The sequence below is a fragment of the Sinocyclocheilus grahami genome, unplaced genomic scaffold (assembly GCF_001515645.1).
Source record: "Sinocyclocheilus grahami isolate Dianchi unplaced genomic scaffold, SAMN03320097.WGS_v1.1 scaffold277.1, whole genome shotgun sequence".
In the NCBI taxonomy this organism is placed as follows: domain Eukaryota; kingdom Metazoa; phylum Chordata; class Actinopteri; order Cypriniformes; family Cyprinidae; genus Sinocyclocheilus; species Sinocyclocheilus grahami.
The window spans coordinates 1,385,778-1,411,737 of record NW_015505456.1 but is presented as its reverse complement, the minus strand read 5'-3'; the positions used below and the strand labels follow the sequence as shown (position 1 = coordinate 1,411,737).

General features: G+C 37.5%; 1 protein-coding gene across 1 annotated transcript in view; it reads left to right on the top strand.

The window, feature by feature from the left end:
• Positions 1-1,033: 1,033 nt before the first annotated feature.
• yeats2 (YEATS domain containing 2) overlaps positions 1,034-25,960 on the top strand; it is a 46,804-nt gene continuing 21,877 nt past the window's right edge. The window contains exons 1-19 of the mRNA XM_016291834.1: positions 1,034-1,108; positions 1,345-1,410; positions 1,497-1,614; positions 1,691-1,788; positions 2,001-2,107; positions 3,762-3,975; positions 4,104-4,216; positions 5,735-5,896; positions 7,141-7,252; positions 7,759-7,803; positions 9,396-9,603; positions 9,960-10,184; positions 11,151-11,312; positions 14,451-14,545; positions 16,530-16,709; positions 18,072-18,312; positions 24,195-24,356; positions 24,450-24,568; positions 24,827-24,973. Of these exons, the coding sequence (XP_016147320.1) occupies positions 1,515-1,614; positions 1,691-1,788; positions 2,001-2,107; positions 3,762-3,975; positions 4,104-4,216; positions 5,735-5,896; positions 7,141-7,252; positions 7,759-7,803; positions 9,396-9,603; positions 9,960-10,184; positions 11,151-11,312; positions 14,451-14,545; positions 16,530-16,709; positions 18,072-18,312; positions 24,195-24,356; positions 24,450-24,568; positions 24,827-24,973 (2,490 nt within the window). The 5' untranslated portion in view covers positions 1,034-1,108; positions 1,345-1,410; positions 1,497-1,514. The remainder of the gene's footprint in view (positions 1,109-1,344; positions 1,411-1,496; positions 1,615-1,690; positions 1,789-2,000; positions 2,108-3,761; positions 3,976-4,103; positions 4,217-5,734; positions 5,897-7,140; positions 7,253-7,758; positions 7,804-9,395; positions 9,604-9,959; positions 10,185-11,150; positions 11,313-14,450; positions 14,546-16,529; positions 16,710-18,071; positions 18,313-24,194; positions 24,357-24,449; positions 24,569-24,826; positions 24,974-25,960) is intronic.

Here is a 25,960-nt window from a genome sequence, read left to right as displayed (position 1 = left end):
AGGCTGAAGTGTTGACGTGTTGATATGTAAAGAGCTGCTTGGAACTGATGACTTAAGTGCTATTTTAAGAGACAAGGAAAGGGTACAGGTTGAATGTGAAGCTGCAAATACCTAAGTGGAAATGATATGAAAAATACGAAAATGTTATGTTTCTTAACATTTTTTACACAACAGTGTTCTTTTTAATAACATTGAGATACTATTACTTTTGTTTGAATAATTGAAAAACGAAATATGTGCCCGTTTTTCATTTTTCAGATTTCAATATTAAAACAAAAATTGATTGGACGGAAGATACCCTGATTCAAATGTTATTCATATTTTGAATCAGTTTTCATATTTACATTTTCCGTTTTTATTTTAATTTTAGTTTTTTAATTTTTACTATTTTAATTTTTTTATTTTTTATATATGACTATATAGTTTTATTAATTTTCATTTCAGTTTTTATAAGTAGTTGCCAAAAAATTAAAATGTGTATAATGCCAGAGTAGAAGATGTGTGCCTTTTCCTTTTTAACCACGCATGAGCAGAATTACACTATTGACTTCATGGTGAGATGTTGCTGTAAATGTGGTTTTCAGCGCCACCCTTTGGTCAGACTCGGGTATAGCATGGCCTAACTCGGTGAAGGTTCAACATTTCCATCCATTTTCTAGCATATACTGTCTCCTGGCGGATTGTATTTTTCAGAAATACAATATAGGGACTACATGTAAACAAAACATAGATTTAAATTTTTTGTTTTTTGCTCCTGGCAGATCCGTGAGATTAACTGAAAACCTAAATGTGCGATGTTAAGATGCAGGTAGGCAGTGTGTGCATTGAACTGAAATCTGAAGCAGATATTTGCAAAAAATAAAATAACTAATATATAATATTTTAATATAATATTTTAGTTCTCTGCTCAGGTACAGGCCAAATAATGTTCTCCTAGCTCAGGGGTTTTCAATTTTTTCGATGTTTTAATTTAAAATGTTAAAGATAATGTAGATAAACGCGCTCGCTGCACGAGTTCGTGTGTCCGCGCGAGACTTTCGTGTGCGCGAGACCAACCGAAGCTAACGGCTAACGCCTCACCGTTAAACACCTCACCAGCCAATTCAGCGTAGGTTTACCGTGTACATAAACACACTGACCACTCTTGTGCGTGTTTACATCACGTTTTGCGCAATTTAGAAAAACGTTAGTGGTGTGAGTTGTGCAATAACTTTTTAGTTATTTAGCTTAATGTGTGTGTCAGATTAGCAGCGACATATTCATGTTAGTTGTTTTTAAACCTCTGCAACAACTAATATCAGTCTGTCAAGGAAATATAATGACACTTGTATGCTCATATACTAGGGCTGTGTCTCAAAATCTAACAAGCTGCCTACCTAGGACGCATTGTTAGACATTACACGCAAGCAGGTAAGCAGCTACATTTTGAGACTCAGCCTCTGTGTGCCTGTACAAGTTTGTTGTTGTTTATGTGACATGTTGTGCACTGTCTGCAGTCCAGCCAATGAGTGATCATGTCTGGGGTGAAAAGGAAAATAGAGGACAAAGATCCTGACTATGAGGACATCACTCAAGTTCAGGAGAACAAGAGGAGTAAAGTGGTGGAGCAGAATGGTAAGACTAGGTTCCTAACAGTGATGTAGAGCATCACACAAGTCGTTTTTTAATCTGCTTGTTTGATTTTTACCAGCCTGTGAAGCTGCAGTGCAGAAGATTGAAGTGATCATCAAGGATCAGTTTTCTCTTGAGATGAAGAATAAAGAGCATGAGATCGAGGTTATCGGGCAGGTAATTGTCCAATACTCACTTTATTTTAGGACTAGCAGTGCTTTGTTAGTCCAGAAGTACTTTAATCAGCAGTGCAACACGTACTAAGAAACTGTACGTCAACACTTAATTAAAAAAATCAAAGTTCTTGAGACAAAGTAAACACCTAAACCTGTAGTACACTACATGACTTTTAAAAGCTGAACTATTATCTGTTTTTTTTGCCCCCTCAGAGGTTGAATGAGGCCAGGAGAATGATGGACAAGCTCAGAGCGTGCATTGTCGCAAACTACTATGCCAATGCTGGCCAGCCTAAAGTCCCCGAGGTAATCTGTAGAGATTAGATGCACTGATACATTTTGTCAATAGAGTAAAACAGTCGAGTTCGAGAAGTAAAAATACTATTCATTTTCTCCATAAGGCAGTTGATTTTAAAGGGATAGTTCACCCAAAAATGAAAATTCTGTCATTAAAGGGATAGTTCACCAAAAAATGAAAATAAACCCATTATTTACTCAGCCTCAAGCCATCCTAGGTGTATATGACTTCCTTCTTTCAGATGAATCCAATCGGAGTTATATTAAAAATCATCTTTGATCTTCCAAGCTGTTTAATGGCAGTCAGTGGGTGTTGCAGTTCATCAGTCTAAATAAATGTGGCCTCCTGTAGCGAATCGATGCATTTTTGTAAAAAAATATCGGGATAGTTCACCCAAAAATGAAAATTCTGTCATTAAAGGGATAGTTCACCAAAAAATGAAAATAAACCCATTATTTACTCAGCCTCAAGCCATCCTAGGTGTATATGACTTCCTTCTTTCAGATGAATCCAATCGGAGTTATATTAAAAATCATCTTTGATCTTCCAAGCTGTTTAATGGCAGTCAGTGGGTGTTGCAGTTCATCAGTCTAAATAAGTGAAATAAAGCGCATCCATCCATTACATCCTTACACGGCTCCAGGGGGTGAACAAAGGCATCCTGTAGCGAATCGAAAAGTCGTGTGAGGCACTTTTTATTATGGATGCATGTGCTTTATTTCACTTCTTTTGGACTGATGAACTGCAACACCCGCTGACTGCCATTAAACAGCTTGGAAGATGAAAGACACTTTTTGATATAACTCTGACTGGATTCGTCTGAAAGACGCAAAAAATTTAAATATAGATTTTTCTAGAACGTTTGACCGATTCTCGATTTTTTTTTTACGATTTTGAACTAGTCAACTTGTAAATGTAACTACAACATGATTCAAGTTACTTTTTCTTTATTAACCCTCTAGTTAAAGAAAATTCTATTCTAAGTGCAGCACACATGAAGTTCTCAACATGATGTAAATGTTAACCAAATCACTTGTTAAATATCTTTGCAGAAAAGATGCATAAACTACAAGTACATATTGTACAAACTTGTCTTATACATATCATGTGTTCAGAAATAATATGAGGAAAATGCTTTTAAAAAAATTTCAAAAGTCACAGTAATTCAAATTCAAAATGACTGAAGGTATAACACCAGTAGACTATCATTAACTATAAATGTTCTGTAAAAACAACAGCAGCTTTCAGCCTGTCACCTTGATGTAAACATGAAATATCAGACATACAGTAGTAGTTCTTTACAGGTTTTTTATTCCATTGCGCTGCTTTTCCAGAGATTTTTCTGTGTAAACATGGATGTGTTTGACTGTTGCTCGCGTCTCTTGCAGTGTCTCATGCATGAAACGCCATTCTAAAATGTTATCACCGGCATATTGTCAAAGTGTCTAATTCTAACATTTGGTAATATTTCTATTCAAAATCGCGATTCTTCGATTTCTAAAAAATAAAATCATGGCAAAACAATATACAATTGTTTATTCAACAATTCGTCTCCTCCTCATCACCCTAGTGCCATTTTGGAGAATATCCACTGAACGTAAACGGCGTATGCTATTCTGTGTCAGCTGCATCATACCCAGAACCCCTGATGTCATATGGATTATTTTACCGATGTTCCCATCTGTGCTGAACCACCCTGCCATAAAACGCTTCTTGGATTCCCCCTCCCGCTCCTCGTCTCCACTGAACCAGAATTCAGAGACCCCATCACAGGTCCAGTCTGAGACCGAGTCCTTCAGCCAACATGGGGAGGCTGGGGAGAGGGAGATGGACAGTGGGAGAGAGGACGGCGCTCCACGTGAACGCCGACCTGGCAGGAACACAGGAAAAGTTAGTAGCCCACACACTATCAGAACATAAGTCTGAGGGTTTGCATGGCTTGAAAATGCTACAACACTGTTACTCTATGCCTACAGTACCTGACATTAAAAAACGTTTTATTACATGCCCATGTGTAGGACACATTTGGTGTGACATCATCCTTAGAGCAGCATGTGACTTACCACACTACAGGAGATGAGGCTTCTCGGCTCTACATGAAGAAAACTATTGTTATGGGCAACGTGTCTAAGTATGAAGCATTACGGTTGTCTCTTTGCCCTTATTTTACAGATCAGATATTACTCATTTTAATTTGACTATATTAGCATAATTGCTGTTGCACGCATAGCATGAAACCTGTGTGATTTGAAGAATATTTTATAATTAGTTTGTAGTGTAGATCAGCTTTATTTCAATATCCAGAGTCATTCTGGCCTAAATCTTTGTTATTGCACTGGAGAGTTTTGATTTAGCACCTCTGGGATCCTGACTGATGTTTGTGCTCTTTCTCTGAACAATGCTGGTGTGCCCTTGAGTAGGACGCCTTATTCTCGACTCTGCAACCTTAAAGGAATAGTTCACCAAAAAATGTATAGTCCATCATCATTCTGTTATTTTTATGTCCTCCTAATATCATTTTAAACCTCTATGAATGACTTTCTTCTGTGGAACACAAGCAAATATCTGTTGTGAACATACCAAGGTGCAATACAATTTCAGAGGTTTCAGTGAATGAAGACTTAAATTCTGGTTTGTTCTTTTTAAAAAACGATTGTACGACTTCAGAAGACTTTGAGTATTGCACAGCTGTAGTAAGGAGCTACGTAAAATTGGAAAAGTATGTTTGATACATTATTAGGAAGAATGGCTTGGGGTGAGTAAATGATGACAGGTTTCAATTTTGATTGAATAAATGTATTTTGCTCTTCTGTCAAAACAAACAAAAAAAACAGCTGCTGAATGAATGGTAGCAGTTTGTAATTTGGACAGATGGTTTTATGAGAAACCGTATTTATTTCTCTGAGCTTGTATTAATTTTTAAATGCATCACTTTCTCCTGAAAATCTCAGTATTATTTCTCCGAAACCCAATAAACTTTCACATGGCGCAAAGCTTTAGTTTTCTCTAGGCAGCGATCTAACCTCATTATCACACAGTCCTCATCTACTTTACCTCGTAAAATGCACTCAGAGCATGTGAGAGTGACACCAGTGTGTGTGTCTGCATATGAACAATGATGTAAGCTCTTTTTTTTTTTTTTGCCTGCAGAGCTACTAAAGATCTTAATGAGACTGTTTACTCCAGGGCCGGTGTGCTGAAAATACTCACCGTCTTAAGCTGTTTATCTGAATAAAGGGTCTCTGAATGGCTCTGCATTCTACGTTTATGTTTGTAGCAGATGCTTGTTTCCCAAGAAACTCAAAATGAAGTGCACAAATCACGTTACTGAGGCAGGTAGCTGAAAATGCGCTATCCATGCTGAGCTGAAAAGAAACTCACAACATGTGCAAATAAACTGAACTTATCCTTGCTGCTACTGAGTGGATACCTAGCAAAACTGCTGCTGTGCTATTACAAACTGAATCTTGAAGAGTGACATTTAGAGTTTAATGTTTAAATATAACCATATAGTTAGCTGTTCTGAGGGTTACTGGGAGGTTTACGTTGGCAAAGACATATCTTCCCCAACCAATGAGTAAATGTATGCATGCAACTATAAATTTATTTGAGTTTGATTTTTAGACTGTTTTTTTTCTCTCTCTTTCAGGTATATTGCCCCTGATAAACGTGAGGAGAACGACCAGTCCACTCATAAATGGATGGTGTATGTTCGAGGTTCTCGCAAAGAGCCCAGTATTGATCATTTTGTGAAGAAAGTCTGGTTCTTCCTGCACCCCAGCTACAAGCCCAATGACCTTGTGGAAGTCAGGTGCGTGTTTACTTGCCTTTCTTATTGATTGTTTTAATTACATCAAACTGTTTAGCTTTTTTTGAGCATAACTGTCTTTGGGTATACAGTAGTTATATTTTAAATTATTGAGTATCTTTATTAATGTAAATTGCATGTAAAACCGAGAGAGTGATAATGTACACTATCTTTCTAAACTTTGGGGTTGGTAAGATTTTTTAAAATAATTTTGAAAGAAGTCACTTATGTTAGAATAAAATATAATTGATACCTGTGATCACAGAGCTGATTTTTCAGGAGATTATTTTTTTATTTTTTATTTTTTTTACAGGATTCTTTGATGAATAGAATGTTAAAAAAAACAGCATTTTTTTTTAAATACTTTTTTTGTAACATTATATGTTTTAACTCTTACATTAACTCTTGATAAACTTAAAGGGTTAGTTCACCCAAATTCATGCCGTAGCCTACGCTTGCCTCCCGTTATCATCATTTAATTTTAGGCGGTTGTTTAAAAGAAAAAAAAAGTAAGCGCACACACTCGACGTCAACCAATACTTATTTATTCAAATCAGCTGGGGAAATGCAGAACAATGGAAAATCAATCAATAGCCTGACAGAATTCTTCATCTTCATATAACATTAGCCAACATATTAAAACACAAGTCAAAAACAATAGACAAATTTTATCAAGGAATAGCATTAAAATGGCTTTTAAAAACATACTTCATCATGTAGGCTATATCATCTAAAAACAAAACAAACAAAAAGAAAGACAGGACCTGAGGCGATTAACAATTCCTGCACTTGAAAAAACCGCACTCTGCAGGAACTGAAGTCGCAGGCACGCAGAGATAATGAAAAGCAAGCCAACAGAATTTCGGAACGCGCCTGGACATCCCGCACCACCACTGAAGTGGGTCTTCGTTAGAGGAATAGATGGCACGGACGGGATCGCAGCGGTGGCGGGCTGTAGTGAATGATGTGATTGAAATTAGCTGGCTTTGGCTAGTCTCTAAGCTAACGCCTACGTGCCTGTATTGAATATGATTATGCATCGCTCCAGTAGAGTTATTTTAAGCCAATTTGACATTACACAGTTTACACACAACTCTTCCGTTTCCTTCTATTTCAAAATAATCCCACACCTTGCTCGTCTTTCGTGTGGTGGGAGCAGAGCTTGTAACACTCCAAAGAGAAAGGAAAAATTGAAATCGCATCATATGACCCCTTTAAACTCTGTTTGTTTGTGTGTGTGTGTTTAGTGAGCCACCGTTCCACCTGACTCGTCGAGGGTGGGGAGAGTTTCCTGTCCGTGTGCAGATTCACTTTAAAGACCAACGGAACAAACGTATCGACATCATCCACCACTTAAAGGTCAGACACTTACTGACCGCTTGCGTACATGCTCTCTTTGAACCCTTTTGTTGCCCTTTTCATCTTTCCTTTTCTCCCCCTTTATCTTTCTTTGTACTTTTTTTGTGAAAAATTCAGACATTAGATGACATCCCCTTCTGTTTATTTAAAATTTACTTAGAGGATTCGATTTATTTTTTGTGTGTGCAGATTGTGCATAATAGAATATGTTTACACAAATCTATCGTTTTATGTGGGGTTCTCTGAGTCTAAAGGTGAAATGGTCGATTTTATAAAGCATCCTGTCTGTTGATATTTCCTTTCTTCTTTATTTGTTGTCACAGCAATCCCTTTTGTTATAGGTTAAAATAACAAAGATAAAATAAAGGGAGATGAATCGAGATAAAAAGAATAGGCTAGTTTGCAGATTAAAGTACTTTTGTCCACCCATCAACCTCTTGGATACTCTGCAGCAAAGACTGCTCTTTAATGTTTCTGTTATTTATCTTTTATTTGTTCTCCCTCAGCTTGACAGAACATACACAGGTTTACAGACTTTGGGAGCTGAAACGGTAAGACACACTATCTTAATCTTTACATGAAACTGCAGCTGTAGTTGTATCTTTACATGCAACTGCAGCCTTTTTATAAGTTTACATAATTAGGTTTTTTATTTTAAGTTGAGAGATCCTAAAAATTCAGTTTTCTTTTTATTGCGTACTACTCTGCAAAAGCACAGCTATCAAAAAAGGCTGTGAACAGACATTGCTGCTCGAGGAGGCAAAGCACAATATTAAGAACCAACCTGTAAGCTTTTTAACAGGATAATTTGTGATGAAAATGTCATAGTCTTCAAGGTGAAGGTAAGCACAAAACTGGAGTTATGAGTGAAAGTGTCAAAAGAAGATGTATTGTTGTTTGTGTTCAGCAAAGTAAAAAAGGGAATAAATCTGGTTTCTGACCATGATGCCATAGCATAGTTAAAGGGTTAGTTCACCCAAAAATGAAAGTTAGGCTGCGTTTTACTCACCCCCAAGGCATCCTAGGTGTATATGACTTTCTTCTTTCAGACGAATCCAGTCGTAGTTATATTAAAAATTGTCTTTGATCTTTCAAGCTCTATCATTGCAGTCAGCGGGTGTTGCATTGCTTCAGTCCAAAAGAAGTTAAATAAAAAGCCCCCATGCATAAAAAAGTGTGTAGCGTGTGGCCTCCTGAAGCGAATCAATGCGTTTTTGTAAGAAAAATATCCATATTCAAAACGTAATAATCACTTGAATCTAGCTTGCACTCACTGTTGTAAACAGAAGCGGTTCCGGGCGGATTACGTATGAGGTCAGCTTTGTGCAAGCGCCGCTCAGAAGTGACGCACGCGGAAACGCAGCGGAGAGATCAAAGCAAAACAACGGTCAAGAATTAGAAGTACAAAACGAGGATTTGTAAAGAAGAATGTCAGAGGATTTCAATATAAGCCAAGAGGAGACGTTGGTTTTCACGAGACTCACCAGCGCATGCGCAATGCTGACCTCATACGTCATGCTCCCGGAACTGCTTCTGTGTACAACTGCTGGCGCAAACTAGATTAAAGTGATTATTACGTTTTGAATATGGATATTTTTCTTACAAAAACGCATTGATTCGCTACAGGAGGCCACACGCTACACACTTTTTTATGCATGGGTGCTTTTTATTTAACTTCTTTTGGACTGAAGCAATGCAACACCCGCTGACTGCAATGATAGAGCTTGAAAGATCAAAGACAATTTTTAATATAACTCCGACTGGATTCGTCTGAAAGAAGAAAGTCATAAACACCTAGGATGCCTCGGGGGTGAGTAAAACGCAGCCTAATTTTTCATTTTTGGGTGAACTAACCCTTTAAACTGATTGCAACTGATTTTCCAGAATGTGTACAACAAGGTATGTAGAAAGTTACATTTTTTTTATTCTAAGGAAAAAATTAAATGCTGAGAATGATGAAGGTTTCTTTTAAGCTGCAGAACTCAGGGAGCAGAAAATTGCTTTTCATCCAGGACACAGTGAAAGTGCAGGGTTTTATATTTCTAAAATGATTTTGTGATGACAAGGTTTATTACAAGTGTCAAATATATCTTGATTAATCTTTAAAATGCCATTTCTTCTTTCTGTTTCTTATTTTCTAAAGGTGGTGGATGTTGAGCTCCACAGAAACTCACTAGGTGATGACTTCATCCCCTCTGCTCCCTCATCTTCATCACCATCATCATCATCATCATCCTCTCATCTGCCGTTTGTGGGCGGGTCTGGTTCCTCCTGCACAGCTGCCCAAGGCTCTCGGCGGCCCTCCTCTCACTCTCTGCACGCTCATGATGATCAGCCCAGCTCAGATAGAGGTAGACAAAACACACAAATGCTTGTCCATTTCACAGGATGCCACATAGTAACACAAAATAATTATGCAGTATCCCACTGTGTCTTTAAAATGGGATTATTTTGATTAAGAGGATTAGTAGGATGTTTGCACTTTATTGCATAAGCATTGGAAGCTGTTTTGAAAGTCTGTATTAGTCCAAGACTAGACCTTCATTTTACATTCCATGCCTAAGTCACTTGTATGAAAATGCATTTTGTGTTTCGGACGACAACTTAAGCTGCTTCCTAAAGATACTTCTAGTACTTAAATGTGTGTAAACTAATTATTGATTAGATCTATTGATTACGAAATTGATTGTTGTCCCTTTTATTTTAGTTCCAGGTGTGACTTTCAAGAGTGAGTCGGTCCGTTCTTCATGTTCTGAACGAACTTCGCAGTCAAATAGGTCTGAGAAAATCACCCTCGGTTCCCACGGAAACTCAGCCTTTCAGCCAATCATAGCCAGCTGTAAGATAATTCCACAAGGGCAAGTGCCCAGTCCCGCTGAATCACCTGGGAAATCATTTCAGCCAATTACGATGAGCTGCAAGATTGTGTCTGGTGAGTCTCACAGGTGTACAAGGAAGGTGGAGAAGAGCTGAGTTTAAATGCAAGCAGTAAAATCCTCTATATACAGTCTCTTTCATGTCGCTCTGGCTTTTTTCTGCTGTAGGTTTGATTTTCTAGAGAAAAGGAGACTGTCAGAAAGTTGTGAAACTCCTGTGTAATGCATTATAGGTTTGCTTGTCAGTGTGTGACAGCAGATCTAAGAGGAGCTCAGTCTGATATGTCCTAGTCTTTCTTTGCCAGACCTACTCTTTATAAAGTCTGGTCCACATTTGATCTTATTCTGACCAAGAACCACCCACTTTTGCCACTATATCTCTAACATTTGTGTTCGATTGCTGTGTTTTGCCCCCTAGTGGCAGCCAAACTTAACTTTCACACTGATAGGGAAGCAGCTGTTCCTTCACTAATTCACTATGGTAAAATTAATTAATATTGAATGTATGATTATATCCACAAAAAACATCTGCCAAAACATCTGAAAGAAAAACAGTAGGTTTTAGGGATAATCACAGGCCATCTGATTGACATGCAAAATTACCAAACTACCAGTTCTATCTTGTTTACTTACTAGTGCATAACTTTCAAAGATTTGATGCTGTGAGACTCGTAAACTTCGACATATCTAGGAAAATACTTGACTTGTAGCAGTCTGGTATGAACTTGCATTAACATGACACTGTTTACCATTGACTTTTTAAAACGCTGTATTCTCTGACACTCAAAAATAGTTTAAAGTCAGCCAGTCAGTCTCGAGTTTGCCATTTTGAGGGAAATACAAACATCAAACTCAGTGTGCTTGTTGTATAAAGATAAGACAAGAAAAGCAGACCATAGTAAAGATGTGAAACTGCTTTAAGCATTATGGATTTGCAGTCTGTGTGGCTCTTAAACATGATGAGAAATTTATGAGGATCACACTATAAATCTAATCATAGAAATACAATTTTTGTGTTCCAGGTTCTCCTATCTCCACCCCTAGTCACTCTCCTCTCCCCCGGACATCATCATCTACGCCAGTGCACATGAAGTCCAGCCCCTCAGTAATAAATAACCCCTACATTATCGTGGACAAACCAGGCCAAGTCATTAATATGGCTGCATCGACATCTGCAGCTACAGGTACATACTCTCCCTCTCAGAGTAACAATGTGTCGCTTTTACCTCATGATATTGTCAGATACTGGCCTCTAGGTTTCTTTTTCCTTTATATTCAACATCGAACAAGTTTTGATTGGCTACTATTATTGTTGCTTTGCGGTAACATTCTAGTTTTAGAGAGGACAGAGAAATTACTTTTTCTAGAAATTTGTTGCATCGAGCATGGGGAGGACACAGTGAGAAAGTGTCAGGAGTGAATGATGAAGCCAAATCACAAAGTACAAGGTTCCCCTTTAGTTCTTTTTCCCTTCTTGTGCTCTCTCTCACACACACACACACACACACACACACACTCTCTTTGCTACACTCTTTCCCATGACTCATGCTGTGGGTTTACAGGCCATCATAAGACCAGGTTGCCATAGCGACCACATCACTGAGAGTTTAGTAGTGTGTGGAGTGTGCAGTTGATGTAACATTACTGTGTGTGTGTGTAAGAACAAATTCCACCTCCATGGCTGCACAACCTGATGTGCTTCTCGCAAATGCTGTATCACCTATAACTGCATCCTGGCACCCCAGTTAACATCTTTACAACACACGCACAGGCCTCCACAAAACATGCCTACATGCTCTCAGGGAAGAGGAGTGTGTGTGGTCAGAGCCCTGTGCTGTGGGGCTAAAGCAACATAGTGACCATTAGAGATGGACGTAACCGGAACAAATGTACAGATGCTTCTCAAAACTCTATGCTGTGTATTTTCCCTGCCATGATCAGAATCATAGTTGTCATTTTTCTTGGGCTTTAGAAAATTGCTGGTTTTCAAAACCTAATGGCTGTCTATCTAGACAGCATTGTGGGGCATCATGAGAACATTTGAGTCAAATGTATAATGCTTGACATGTAGGTAGGACGCTGAAGATGAGCATTCCAACACTTCTGTTATGGCTAAAAATGCTGACAAGACACTTGTTTTCCAGTACAAATATCTAAACATCCTTAAATGAAGATTTACAAAAACTGAACAAAGTGATTTGAGTTTGCTTAATACAAGAACAAATATCTGTCAGTGAGGTATGAAAATGTTGATTTTTTTTTTTTTAGCTCACTGGCAGATATTTGTTCTTGGTTTAATTATAAACTCACTTTAAAGAAAATACATCTGCTCCCAACCACTGGAATATTACTGTACCTTCTGATCACACTGCAATGTTCTTCCTCCGTACTTGTATCTTGTTTATCAATGCAAATGTCTAAAGATTCTTGAAATCACAATACACTTAAGTAAAATGACATAAGATACTTGTTTCCTGTGAAATAGATCAAAATAAGGTCTAAACCAAGACTTAAATGTACCTTCTGAAACTTTTTAGGTTGAATGCTCAAAATGAAAACAAGCCAGTGATGCCCTAAATGCTATCTAGGTAGAGTAGGAGACATGATTCAAAGATTTTAAACATTTGAGTGGATATTTGATTAACATTTCTTTGAAATAACAGTTATGTTATGACAACTTTAGTCATTTTAATTCATTTTCCTATTTAAATGGAATTTAAAAGTCTCTGAGTGTCAGAGCAGCTTCAGACAATCACTGTATGCATGCCTTCAGCTGTAAGATCTCTGTCTTTTGTGTTATTGGAGAACAGAGCTTGTGAAAATCAGGCTGTGAATCTGGAGAAGAAGTTGCATGCCAACCATCCTGGGGGATGGTGCATTATGAGATTTGGAGTAAATAAACTCCTTTGTTTTGTCAGTTCACACCTGTGAGGTGGATGGATTATCTCGGCAAAGGAGAAGTGCTCACTAACACAGATTTAGACAGATTTGTGAACAATATTTGAGAGAAATAGGCCTTTTGTGTACATAGAAAAGGTCTTAGATCTTTGAGTTCAGCTCATGAAAAATGGGGGCAAAAACAAAAGTGTTACGTTTATAATTTTGTTCAGTGTCTCAATACTGGAGAAATTGAGCACAGAAGAGCAGAGCTGCAGTCTTGACACATTTAAGTTAAACAATGAGTTGTAGAGTAACTCACTATTCCATTGTGCACAAAGATGCAGACAGAAACCTCTTTGTGCCAAAACGATGCAAATATTTGCAGAAATTCAGCTCCATATTTTTATAGACCTCTGAGAAGGTCTTAAACCTGAGCAAGAGCAAAAAGCACTGTAATAATGGCATGATATATTGACACACAAAAACACATGAAGTAAATGTAAAAGAAAGCACTATTTTCATAATGCTTGTGAAAGGGGTTCATAAAATGCATTTTTCTTTTGTTTTGACTGATCTTGTCACACTAAAAAATAGTTTGAATAGACCTTGAAATTAAAAGGAAATTCCCCTATTTTCTAAATGCATTTTATTGATCTTATTGTGAATGATTCATACATGAATGCTTCATTTTTATTTATTTGCTTATTTTTTTTCTTAACACCTTGTAATTTTTAATGACAAAAAAATTAGGACCAAGAAATGTTCGTCCAATCAAAATGCTCGGTCCGAGCATTTTAATTGGCGTTCCTTCCTGCCTGTCAACTTATGTATTAGCATACCTCTGTGCACCCGGTTCGCGCAGACAGGATACGTCATCAGCGTGTTCACGCACGCTGTGCAGACAGAGCGAGAATGACAGACAAACATCAACAACCCGATCGTATTGTAGTACTTTTAAAGTTTTTCCCCCAGTGAATGACACATGATGTAGCCCGGCGGTTCCCAATTCCAGTCCTCGCGCCCACCTGCATATTTTGCATGTCTCGCTTAGTTAACACACCCGATTCAGATAACAAGCTCATTAGAAGTGAGCTACGTGCATGAACTGTGTTCCGATCGATAGGATCCCTGCACAGTGTTCATTGCTCCCTACTCCCTGAGCAGGGGAAATCCGTTGAAGTTTACTTCACTTTGGAACATAGGGTGGAATTGGGAACTGCTGATGTAGCCTTGTAGTAATGTTGTCTCTGGTATTCTGGTCTGTGAGCGTATATGCGTTCAGGGGGCTTGGCTTTGGACGGCGGTTGTAGGGAGGGTGGGACGTTCGCTTTCAGTGCTATCAGGCTAAAGTTTGCATTTTCCAAGATCTCCTACTGCACCTTTAAGCTTTTGAAGTGTCATACTTATTTGTTATATCTGCTGTTTTCATGTGTTTATCTCAGGTAGTCCGACGGCCAAGCAGAGCAGCACAGCCCATGGTGCTCGATCACCTGCTCCTAAAGTTCACACCAGCAGCTTCCTGTCCTCTGGGGTCAAGGTGAGATTGACTCTCTCGGTGAATGGATTTATTCAGTGCAACTCACATTTGATTGCAGTTTGGGGTCTTGGTGCTCTAGTCCAGCTATGTGTTCAGGACTTGTGCAGTGGATGAGAATACAAAATCAGTAGAAATTATGTTGGTATTTTGAGTGAAATCACCTGTAATTGAAAAATACAGATGTAGGCTGTTGAAAACAATGTGGCACAATCAATTCCTCTTCAGGCAGATTAGCACGACGAATCAGTACCTTTGTGTTAGGAGAGAGCTGTAATGGAGCTTGTAAGAGGAAGGCACCCCAAAATAGGGATTAATTTCTCTGTCATTGTTCTATAGAGCTGTTAATATGGGTTCTGCTGTTCTTTACATTTATTTACAAAGTGAAAAGATAATGTTTGTAATAATCATTCATACCAACCAAAGCAGTAATAAGGTTGTCTGTCCCTCTGTTGAACTGAAGAAAAACTGACTCAAATTAGGTGATGATCTCTCTCTGTCTCTCTCTCTCTCTCTCTATCTGGGTTATTCTCTGAGGGTGTTTCAATGTTTTCTGGACACTGCGGGCTAAATTAACACTGGTAGTTATTAATAGTTACTACCAGGCAGTGCAGTAAGAGGTCTGCAGCAGCTGTGTGTGTGTGTGTGTGTGTGAAGGTTTAAAATGGGACATCTATCTGTGGCGTGATGCTGCTGCTTTTGCGCAAGCTGTGCAGAGGACTGAAGTATTCCCAGAGCGCGAGCGCACACACACATACACACACACACACACACACTCTCATACGTGGACATGCAGTGGGAATGGTTCACAGATAGTTTCTTCAGAATAGTCAAAATAATTTGAGCTTGTGTTTGGGGTCGGTCAGTAAGATTTTTTTTATGTTTTTGATAAAAGTCTCTTTTGCTCTCCAAGCCTGCATTTATTTGCTCAAAAATACATTGATATTGTGAAATTATTACAATTTAATTTATTCCTGTGATGGCAAAACTGAATTTTCAGCAGCCATTACTCCAGTCTTCAGTGTCACATGAACCTTTCAGAAATCTAAATTTGAAGCTCAAGAAACATTCCTTATTATTATGAATGTTGAACATTTTTTGCTTTTTTTGTAGACCATGATACTGTTTTTTCCCCAGGATTCTTTGATGAATAGAATTGTCAAAAAAACATAATTAATTTAAAATAGAAATCTTCTATAGAAAAACTTTATAAATGTATTTACTGTCACTTTGGTTCAATTGAATGCTTTCTTGCTGAATAAAAGAAAATTAATTTCTTTTTTGGATGGTACTGTACATGATCTGAAAAACTTTTGTCTGAATGCTTAAATGTTTAATACAATGTTGTTAAAAAAATTAACACTGTAGCTGTTATCGAAGACAGAGGCTGGAGACCTTCAAAAAGTGATTTAAATAAGATAAGAAATAAATGTTTTATTTTTATTTTAGAGCACTATATAATTCCCATTTGTTTAATTTCATAGTTCGATTACTTAGTCTAGAATGTTAATAATAATAAAGAATGAGTCAAACTTCAAAGCTTTTTTTGCACTGTAGTTTCTAAAGAAACAACATTTAATTTTAAATTCAGGGTTACAGCGTTTGAGTGTGAGTGTTTTTACTGTTGTTTGTTTATATGAGAGATATGACAGTGATGTTGAGATTATGTGTGTTTTGTATGATGGAGTTTGCATTGGTTTACATTTTGCTGTGTGCTACTGGCAGGAGAGGTGAATCTCAACTCAAGTTCACTGAGTTCATCTCAATGTTCAGCCTCTCACTCAGAGAAGCATGTGTTTATCTTACCCAAGGGAATGTGTGATTCACTAAATTATCTTTGGATTGGATCACACACCCAATATCTCTGCAAAATATCTTGGTTGAAATTGAACCGTGAATCAAATTGATGGGGTTTCAGTGCACATCTCGCTTTAATATGACAAGCACAGAGTAATAAAAATTCCTCCCTCTGTCTGTCTGTCTTAAGGTTATAATCAAGCAAGAACCAGGAGAGGTGCCCACCCAGCCATCACCACAGCAACAGGTCATTTCCACAGCAGCTTCCCAGCAGCAACAACAGTATGTGACAGTGAAGGGAGGTCACATGATAGCCATGTCACCGCAAAAACAGAGTGGGGCAGGGACTGGCGGTGCCACACCCAGCAAGGTTTTTATGAATACTCTTTTGTTTTGTTTTGTGTTTACCATTATGATAATGTTCAATTTGACTGTTTATATTTCATATTTGGTTGACTCTTTTATCTTAGACCGTTTTTAAACCAATTCCTATTGTTCCATTCTTTGCCTGTTTCAGTACCTAGTGAGCTGCTTGCCTAAATATTTGGGCATCGTAGCTCAAAGATTGTTCAGATGCATCTATAATGTCCAAAAATAATGTCTAGCTAGTTCCATACTTCAGTTCTGTATTTCTATAGTTTCATTCCTCAATGCAGGCTGTCCTGTCTGAGAGAGTTTTTGAAACTGGAGTGCGCTGTGGTCATGCGGTCTAAACATATCTCAGGTCATTGTGTCTCTGTGGACTTCCTACTCGTCTCTTTACTGCAGCCTTTTTTAGCACCTGAGAGTCAAAGTCACTTTTACATCCTGTTTAGAGACTGTCCAATAAAAAGTCTTAACTTTCAAACTCTACATTAGAGTCTTCAGCATACTTATTTTTCATATTACTCCTTAGAACTCTTGGTTTTAAGTAAAGCCATTTTCTTTAGGATCTTTATAAATTCATTAGACATTTTTTTAACGATGAAGTTTCTCGATCAGGCGCAAAGGTTTTCAGATCCTTAAGGTGTAACCACTAATCAACATTTCTGCAGCATTACTGTTGAGATGTGAATGCCTTTCTCATATTGAAATAAGACTTAATAGATAACATATACTACTGTTTAAAAGTTTGGGGTCTGTAAGATTTTATTCCGCAAGGAACTAAATTGATCAAAAGTGACAGTAAAGACATTTATAATGTTATGAAAGATTTATATTTCAGATAAATGTTGTTCTTTCTATAATCAAAGATTCCTGAAAACATGTGTCAGGGTTTCCACAAAACATTAAGCAGCACAACTGTTTTTACATTGATAATAATAATAATAAATGTTTCTTGAGCAGCAAATCAGCATATTAGAATGATTTCTGAAGGATCATGTGACACTGAAAACTGGAGTAATGATGCTGAACGTTCAGCTTTTCATCACAGGAATACATTATATTTTAAAATATTTGAATATAGAAGACAGTTATTTTAATAATATTCCAGAATATTACTCTCTTCCTGTATTTTGATCAAATAAATACAGCCTTGATGAGCAAAAACCTCACCAACCCAAAACTTTTAAACAGTAGTGTACACATCTGTTTTGATTATACAAAAAATATGAGTAGAGGAAAAATGATGAGTAAATATTTTATATAAAAAGGGACACCAAAAGTATTACATTTATTGATTTATGATAGCTCAATTGTGCAATTTACAAGTATTTCCAGTTGCAGAGTAACTGCGTGTGTGTTTTTGTAGGTTTTGGGTATTCCACTGGGCTCTGCTGTCAAACAGGTCTCTATGAGCAGCGGGCAGATCTTGGTCGCTAAGTCCAGCCCCTCTGTGTCCAAGGTGGTGGGCCAAAAGCAAGTGGTAGCACAGGGTGTCGCTAAAGCAATCGTCAGTGGAGGAGGCAGCAGTTCAAGCGGCATCACGGGACAGCAGGTGCATGCTGTTACCAAGGCAGCAAGTGGGTCTGGAGGAAGTGGCAAGAGTGGAGGTCAGTGTACACACTTTTTCTTGACCCTCATCATGCCATAAAATGACCCAGATAATTCATGTGATCTCTACTCTGCTCTACTCTGTGTTTTCTTTAACCCTTGTATGGTGTTCTTATTCTTGTTTGTTTAGTCTGGTGGACCTGCTGCAGTTTTGGGTTTTTAATTCAACACAATCAAAAATTATATGTTAAAATGCTCAATAGATGCTTACTTCATCCCAATTACAAACAATATAAACGGCATATATGGTCAAAATTTGCCCTTAATCTTTGTTAGATCACATTTATGAATGAAAGTGCTACAACCTTGTGCGGGAATGGCAGGGGCAGAAACACAAAACTCACACATACTCACACTCTTACAGACTCTCTTTCTCACACACACACACACACACACACATAAACACACATACACATACTAATATCAGTCCCAGACAGTAGGAGGACAGAGTGAAGGTACACAGGACCTAAAATTTCCACTCTTTTATTATCTCCGGGTCCAGTGGACCTGAACAATCCTGTATGTAGTGTGTAGGGGGGTGTACAGTAGTGTTGTTTTTGGCAGCCTGTTTTAATTTTAGTTTTAGTCTAGTCTTTTTGTGAAGCTGTCATTTTAGTTTTTATTAGTTTTAGTCACGTTCATACTCTTTTTAGTCTAGTCAAGTTTTAGTCAACTAAAAGTCTGAGCATTTTAGTCTTATTTTAGTCAGAATTATCCATGACTATTTTCGTCTAGTTTTAGTCGACGAAAACTGATGACATTTAGTCTATTTTAGTTAATGAAAATTTTATTTTAGTCTCTTTTTAGTAATGCAATTGTATTTAACCCAGTCAATATAGTATAAGTACCTGATGTTAGTAGTATAGACGAAACCAAAATTTTATTTTTAGCTAAACCCATTTCAAACAAGGTTATCTTATTATATTATTGTTACCTTATAGCAGTGGTTCTCAACCGTTTTTTTCACCGGGCCGTACTATGGTCCAAGTGTAAGTCTCGCGGGCCGCACGTATATCATTTACATATGACGTCAGCAATACAAACCAACCTGATTTATAATATTATAGCCTAAATATTATGATATTTAATCGATTACATTCATTGAAATAAATAAATAATTCTACTCCCCATAAATAACACCCAATTTTGTGAAATTCGGCTCGAAAGGAGTAACAGCACAATCATAGGCGGAGTTTCACTTTTATGCGTGGGGGGGCACCCACTGGCAGACGAGCCATGAGCACTTTTTTATATGTTCTACATTTCATGTATTTATGTAACACATATTCTACATTAAAAAATTAATTTAGAATTAACAATAACTGCTGTACAAAGAGTAAAAAATAAATAAATAAACATACCTAATGCAGAAAAGCCGCCTCTTTTTCTGAATTGCGCAGATGACCACTATCTTTCACAATTTTCACGTCATAGTTCAAACACGGGCAGGGCCTCGGGCCTGTTTTAGGCTTCTCCTTATTTTTATATTTTAGACATCCATCAATTAGTGATGAAAAAAGATTGCCGCGTTGGTGGAAACAACACGAGACCGAGCTACTGTGACTGTCAAGAGCTGCTCGACGGTGTTTAGTGTCCAGCAGCAGCATGTATGGTGCGTGCCGTCAGCGCAGCTGTTCAAATGCACGCAATAGGCTTAAGCTTGCTGCAAAGCACCGGCAAAAGTAATTACCATAAATGCGTCAGGGGGAACAGTAAGGAGATATTTGAATTATTTACTAATAAACTAGTATTTTCTGAGTCGGTGTAGCAAGGATGAAGTTGTCGATCCTGACTCGCCATCTCCTCATTAGACATGCCTTTAGAGAGTAGTGCGTCTTTACGGATTATGATCATAATGAAAGAGTTTTTGTTTTGGATTTGTTTTATTTCGTTAAGTAGTAATTTAAAGCTTTCTATAGGTATATTTATCATGTCTGTGAGGCATGTATTCGCTGAGTTTCTTCCTGTTGAAGAAGAGACGGCAGAAAGCGCATCATGTTTGATTTTTTTATTTTATAAAAGCACAAGGTTTTGTTGATATTGTGAGTGCACACAAATAAAAGTAGACCCTTTACAGTTACGAATGATGTATTACTCTTACCTTTATGAGCAAAAATTACGGTGTATCCACTAAAAATAAATGCAAGTGATGGCGCTGGCGTCTCTGTCCTGCAAAGCGAACTTCAGCTTGCACTCTGCACAAACTATTGGATACAGCGCATATTTATCTAGGTTTAACGTTTAAAAATTGTTATATGCTTGAACTGTTTTATATCTATAGATTTTATTTTAGTCAAGTCGTGATGATTTGAGAGGCTAAATTGATCAAACGTGCTCACTGTCTGCCGCTGGCCACTTGGTCGTTACTTTAAATGCGTAATGTTAATTAGGCTATGTGAGTACTGCTCATGTCTGAAAATAATATATGAAAAACTAAATTATTTTACATAAAAACATTAGGCTATAGCTTATATTTATTTAGTACATTTTTTAATTAATGTAAAAACTAAAATGAATTGTAAAACTGAAAGTAATTTTTTTTAATTGTGTTTAGCATGGTGGGCTGCATTTGAATTCGTGACGTGCTGTGGGCTGAGAACCACTGCCTTATAGACTCAAGAATACATCCATTCCAGAAACGGAAGACGCTCTGATTTGAATTTACAACATAAATAACTTAACTTTGTTTGGTTTTCGTCTTCTAAATAATGCCACGAGTGGGGCTTGAGGAAGTGACGTCGCCTGCGTCTGCGCAGTGCGACCTGATGCAGCCCCTGAAGTGAGACACGGGAAACAGAAATACTGCAAAATAATAATAATAACGCGACTAAAACGAGACGAAATAATGTTATAACATTTCGTTTCGTCTCGTTTTGGTCAACGAAAATGAAGAGACATTTTAGCATAGTTTGTAAACCACATTTAGTCTCATTTGACATTCGTCAACAATATTGCATTATACATTTAATTATAGTCATCGTCACATGACCAGCATTTACGTTGTGTCTCATCTCGTTTTCGTCACGTGATAAAGGTTCGTTGACGATGATATTTAGTCATAATTTTCGTTGACGAAAGCAACACTAGTGTACAGTAAGGTTGTGACGGTGAGAAAATTTTCCCATCTGTTAATCGACGTGTGACAACACCGGTAATATTGGTATCACTGCAGGGGCGGGGGCATTCCCTCTTTTCCTCGCTTTCCTGTGCTTTTAAATAGCTTGTAAAAGCAGCATGCGCATTTTACTTTCAAATAGCGGCAATTCGACGTAAAGCAATTGCTCGTTTTTAGTTTGTTTGAATTTTCCCTCTTTTCCTCGCTTTCCTTCACTTTTAAATAGCTTAAAAGCACTGTGCGCATTTTACTTTCACTTTCGAATTAGCGGCAGTTCGGCGTTAATTGCTTGAATGCAACAACAAAATACAACGTCACTCCCTTTAGCCTATATATAAAACATATAACTTTTATTAACAAAACAAATAAAAATACACCATGCTACAGGGCAGGCTATGCCTAATATAAAATAACAAATAACTTACATAAAGTTTTAAGTAGGTATACAAAACGGGAAATAGGTAAACATGCATAATGTAAACATGAATAATATATAACCAAATAAATAAGAAACGTAGAACGTTTATTAGCAAAACAAATAAAAAAGCTTGGAGGCACGGCATACACCTTGATGTCAAATAAAATAAATGACACGAAGTTTAAATAAAGTAAAAATCAGCAAACAATGTGGAACCAATTAAATAAGAAAGAATGTTTAAAAAAACTTCCAAAATCACCTTAGATAAACAGCAAACGTGAACAGGCTTTTCAAAATCCAAAATATTTCCAAACAGGTGCTTTTGCATCTCGTTTCGAAACTAAATCATCCGCCATTGGACACGACGTTTAAATAAAGTAAAAATCAGCAAACAATGTGGAACCAATTAAATAAGAAAGAATGTTTAAAAAAACTTCCAAAATCACCTTAGATAAACAGCAAAAGTGAACAGGCTTTTCAAAATCCAAAATATTTCCAAACAGGTGCTTTTGCATCTCGTTTCGAAACTAAATCATCCGCCATTGTCTTGTCTGTCTCACACCACTCTTCTTGTCAGTCAGCTCGACTCACTCTCCTCACTGGATAAATGAAATCTGATCTGTGATGCGACTGTCATTCGGCACGCTGTATTGAGCAGCCACGTTCAGTTTTTAATTGTAGTGTCTGTTCTTTTACTGAACTAAATGATTTTTATTACTATAAAAAAAAATCACCACACAAGGGTTAAACAAGTCGAGATAACTAATCATAACCAAGGGTAACGTGACAAGTTGTCAGCATCAGGTTTTTCTGTCCTCACTGAAAACGAAATAAATTGACAGTCTCAACCAATTAGAACTTGATGTTTAATATGCAGCTATGTGGAATGAGATTTTGGTCCAATGAATGTGAAAAAAGCATTTTTGATTGTGGTTAGGAGAGGTGTTTGTTTGTGGATATGCATAGATGCGTATCTGAATCTTGAAATAAAAGTGTGCATGTATTCATTTTTAGAAGGTGAAGTGTGTGTATGTGCGCAAAGTTCAAAAAGCATTTGTCTTGCCAGGGATGCTAATTAAGATGTTCAGAACAGTAGTGTGTGTGTGTGGGTGAAAGAACAAGATTGTGCGTTTGTTTGCGTGTTCGGAGAAGTGTTTGTCAGGCTGATCAGCAGATGTTGTGCTGAGAGGGGAATTTCACAGGGCTGAACTAAGTGTGTGTGGCTGTACCGCAATGCTGACTAAACCATTCGGAAACACCATTACTCAGTCAGACACTTGTATCTCCATGCCACCACAGGGGGAAACAGGATTTAGTTTGATTAATTTTAAAGACACCCATATGTGGATGCATATAGGAAGCTTGTTAGTGGTATATGAAATAGACTTAAAGCTGTATTGCTGTATGTTCTGTATAGGTTCCATGTTCTACACATTTTTTGCATCTTATGAGTCCACTTATAATGTCAGTTTAGATTACACCAAAATTAAGTTGTGTACAAAAATATTGTAAAAAGTAATATTGTATTGCAAATTTTCAAGATTGAAAATTTGTGTTTTCTATTTGAATACATTTTAAAATGTTATTTATGTCTGTGATGACAAAGCTGAAATTTCAACAGCCATTACTCCCGTTTTCAGTGTCATGTGATCCTTCAGAAATAATTCTAATATGCTGTTTTGGTGTTCAAGTGACAAATTTTGTATTATCAATGTTGAAACCTTTTGTGCTACTTAATATTTTTGTGGAAACAATGATAAAAAATTTTCAGGCTTCTGTGATGAATAGAAGTTCAAAAGCATTTATTTTATCAACATCATTTATTTTAAATATAAATCCTCTTGTAATATAAATGTCTTTACTGTCCCTTTTGATTAGTTTAATGCAGGACTGTCCAAACTCGGTCCTGGAGGGCCGGTGTCCTGCAGAGTTTAGCTCCAACTTGCCTCAACACACCTGACTGGAAGTTTCTATGCCTAGTAAGAGCTTGATTAACTGGTTCAGGTGCGTTTAATTAGGGTTGGAGCTAAACTCTGCAGGACACCGGCCCTCAAGGACCAAGGTTGGACAGCCCTGGTTTAATGCTTCTCTGATAAATAAAAGGATTAAATTCTTCAAAATGAAGAGTTTGAACGATAGTGTATGTACAGGGAAAACATATAGCTGCCATGTGCTGTCAAGGACAAAAACTTTCAATGAGGAACAGATCAAGTTGATATTCACTGATAACTTACCTAATCCAAATTCAACCTTTATTCTCTGACACTGTACTATTTCCTGAAATATGTTTCTCTTTTGTTGTTATTGTCTTTGTGGTGATTTTTATTATTATTTTTTTTTTTTTTTAGTTATGGCCACCTTACAACTACCAGCAAATAACCTGGCAAACCTGGCTAATCTGCCTCCGGGCACCAAACTCTACCTGACCACCAACAGCAAGAACCCATCGGGCAAAGGCAAACTGCTACTGATCCCACAGGGAGCCATTCTGAGAGCCTCACACAGTGCAGGTCAGACACATATGTCATATGAATCTGGGAACATTGTCATTGTCACTTTCTGTATTCAGATAAACATCTAACTAGGTTTATCTCTGTCTGTAGGCCAGTACTCTCAGAGTTCTGGTTCTGGAGGGTCACATTCCTCCAGTGGGTCCTCAGGGTCTGGCAGCCTGCCTTCCAATTTATCCTACACTTCTTACATCCTCAAACAGACTCCTCAGGTAATAGTCTTTGCTGTAAATAATTTATGACACGCACTAACTGTTAGAATTGATCCTGACATACTAGTTGTTTAGTTCAATCTAAACAATTTTAGTTTGAATGTGTGTACTCTTACATTAGAGTTAATTAGGCTCATTCAGTAACTCTTACATACTATTTGAATGACCTCTTTTTAGTATGTTAAAACGCGCACACACACACATCCCAGAAGCCTTTACTGTCAGTTTGGGTTATGCTGACAAAGTCACTTTTTTCAGGGCACGTTCTTGGTTGGCCAGCCAGGGGGCTCTGGGAAACAGAGCTCTGGTGGTCACGTGGCATCCAGTCCTGCGTCCAGTACCCAGCAGGCCATTCGGGTCACAGCCGGACAGAAGGCAGCCATATTGGCTCAGGTGTGTAACAAAGTAAGGATTTAACAACATAAAATCTCTTTCCTTTGATCTTCCCCCTCTTCTGTATAGCTACAGGGATATGTAATGTATTATTTATACATTATTCGTTGATATAAAAAATTATATATTACAATATTTAATACAATTAGTTTTATTTAAATTAGAATATTATATTATAATAATTTATTGGATTGCACAGATTGGAGCTTATTGGATTGGACAGATGTTCAGGTCATGCTGTAGGTTTTATTTTAGGTGCAGATAATGCAGATGGAAGATGTTTTGTCTTTATTTCACAGTACCTGACCACTTTAACTTTTTATTACATTCAGAATACAAGCTCACAATTTTTGCCGTGGAACTATAGATAACAATGCAGCAGAGATACAATAATAACTTAGCTTCAATAAAATATAGAAATAAAATGTTAAATCTCGCACACACTCAAACTCAGTGACTCAGAAGGAGTGGTATCAGTTTACCTACTGTAAAAAGCAAAAGTGTTCAGGGGTTGCCATTATTTCCTCTCTCTTCATCATCGATTTCATGCTCTCTCTCTATCTCATTGATCTTGCTTTATCTCTACTCTTTCTTTCTTTCACTTGCTGCACTTTCATTAGTATTACACAATGCCTCTTCTGAAGAGCTCACACTCTAGAGCCTTTTCTGTGTGTGTGTGTGTGTGTGTGTGTGTGTGTGTGTGTGTGTCCTGATTATACGATAAAGGCTAATGAGTATGCCTGCAGCTGACATTTGAGCTGTAATTCAACCTGTAAACATACACTCTCATGGGCTTCTCTTCCGTCCTTCCTTCTCTTTCTAGCTTTCTTCTTGTTGCTTAATTATCCATTTAAATCATACCCTCATAATTCTCTTCATAAAGTGGAGCACATAGGGCACCATGATTTCTGCTCATTAGTTTATTGTTATAATTCTCGTTATCCCCCCTCAGCACAGGTGAGACTAAATCAAACCTCCTCCTCTGATGTGTTAGAGCTA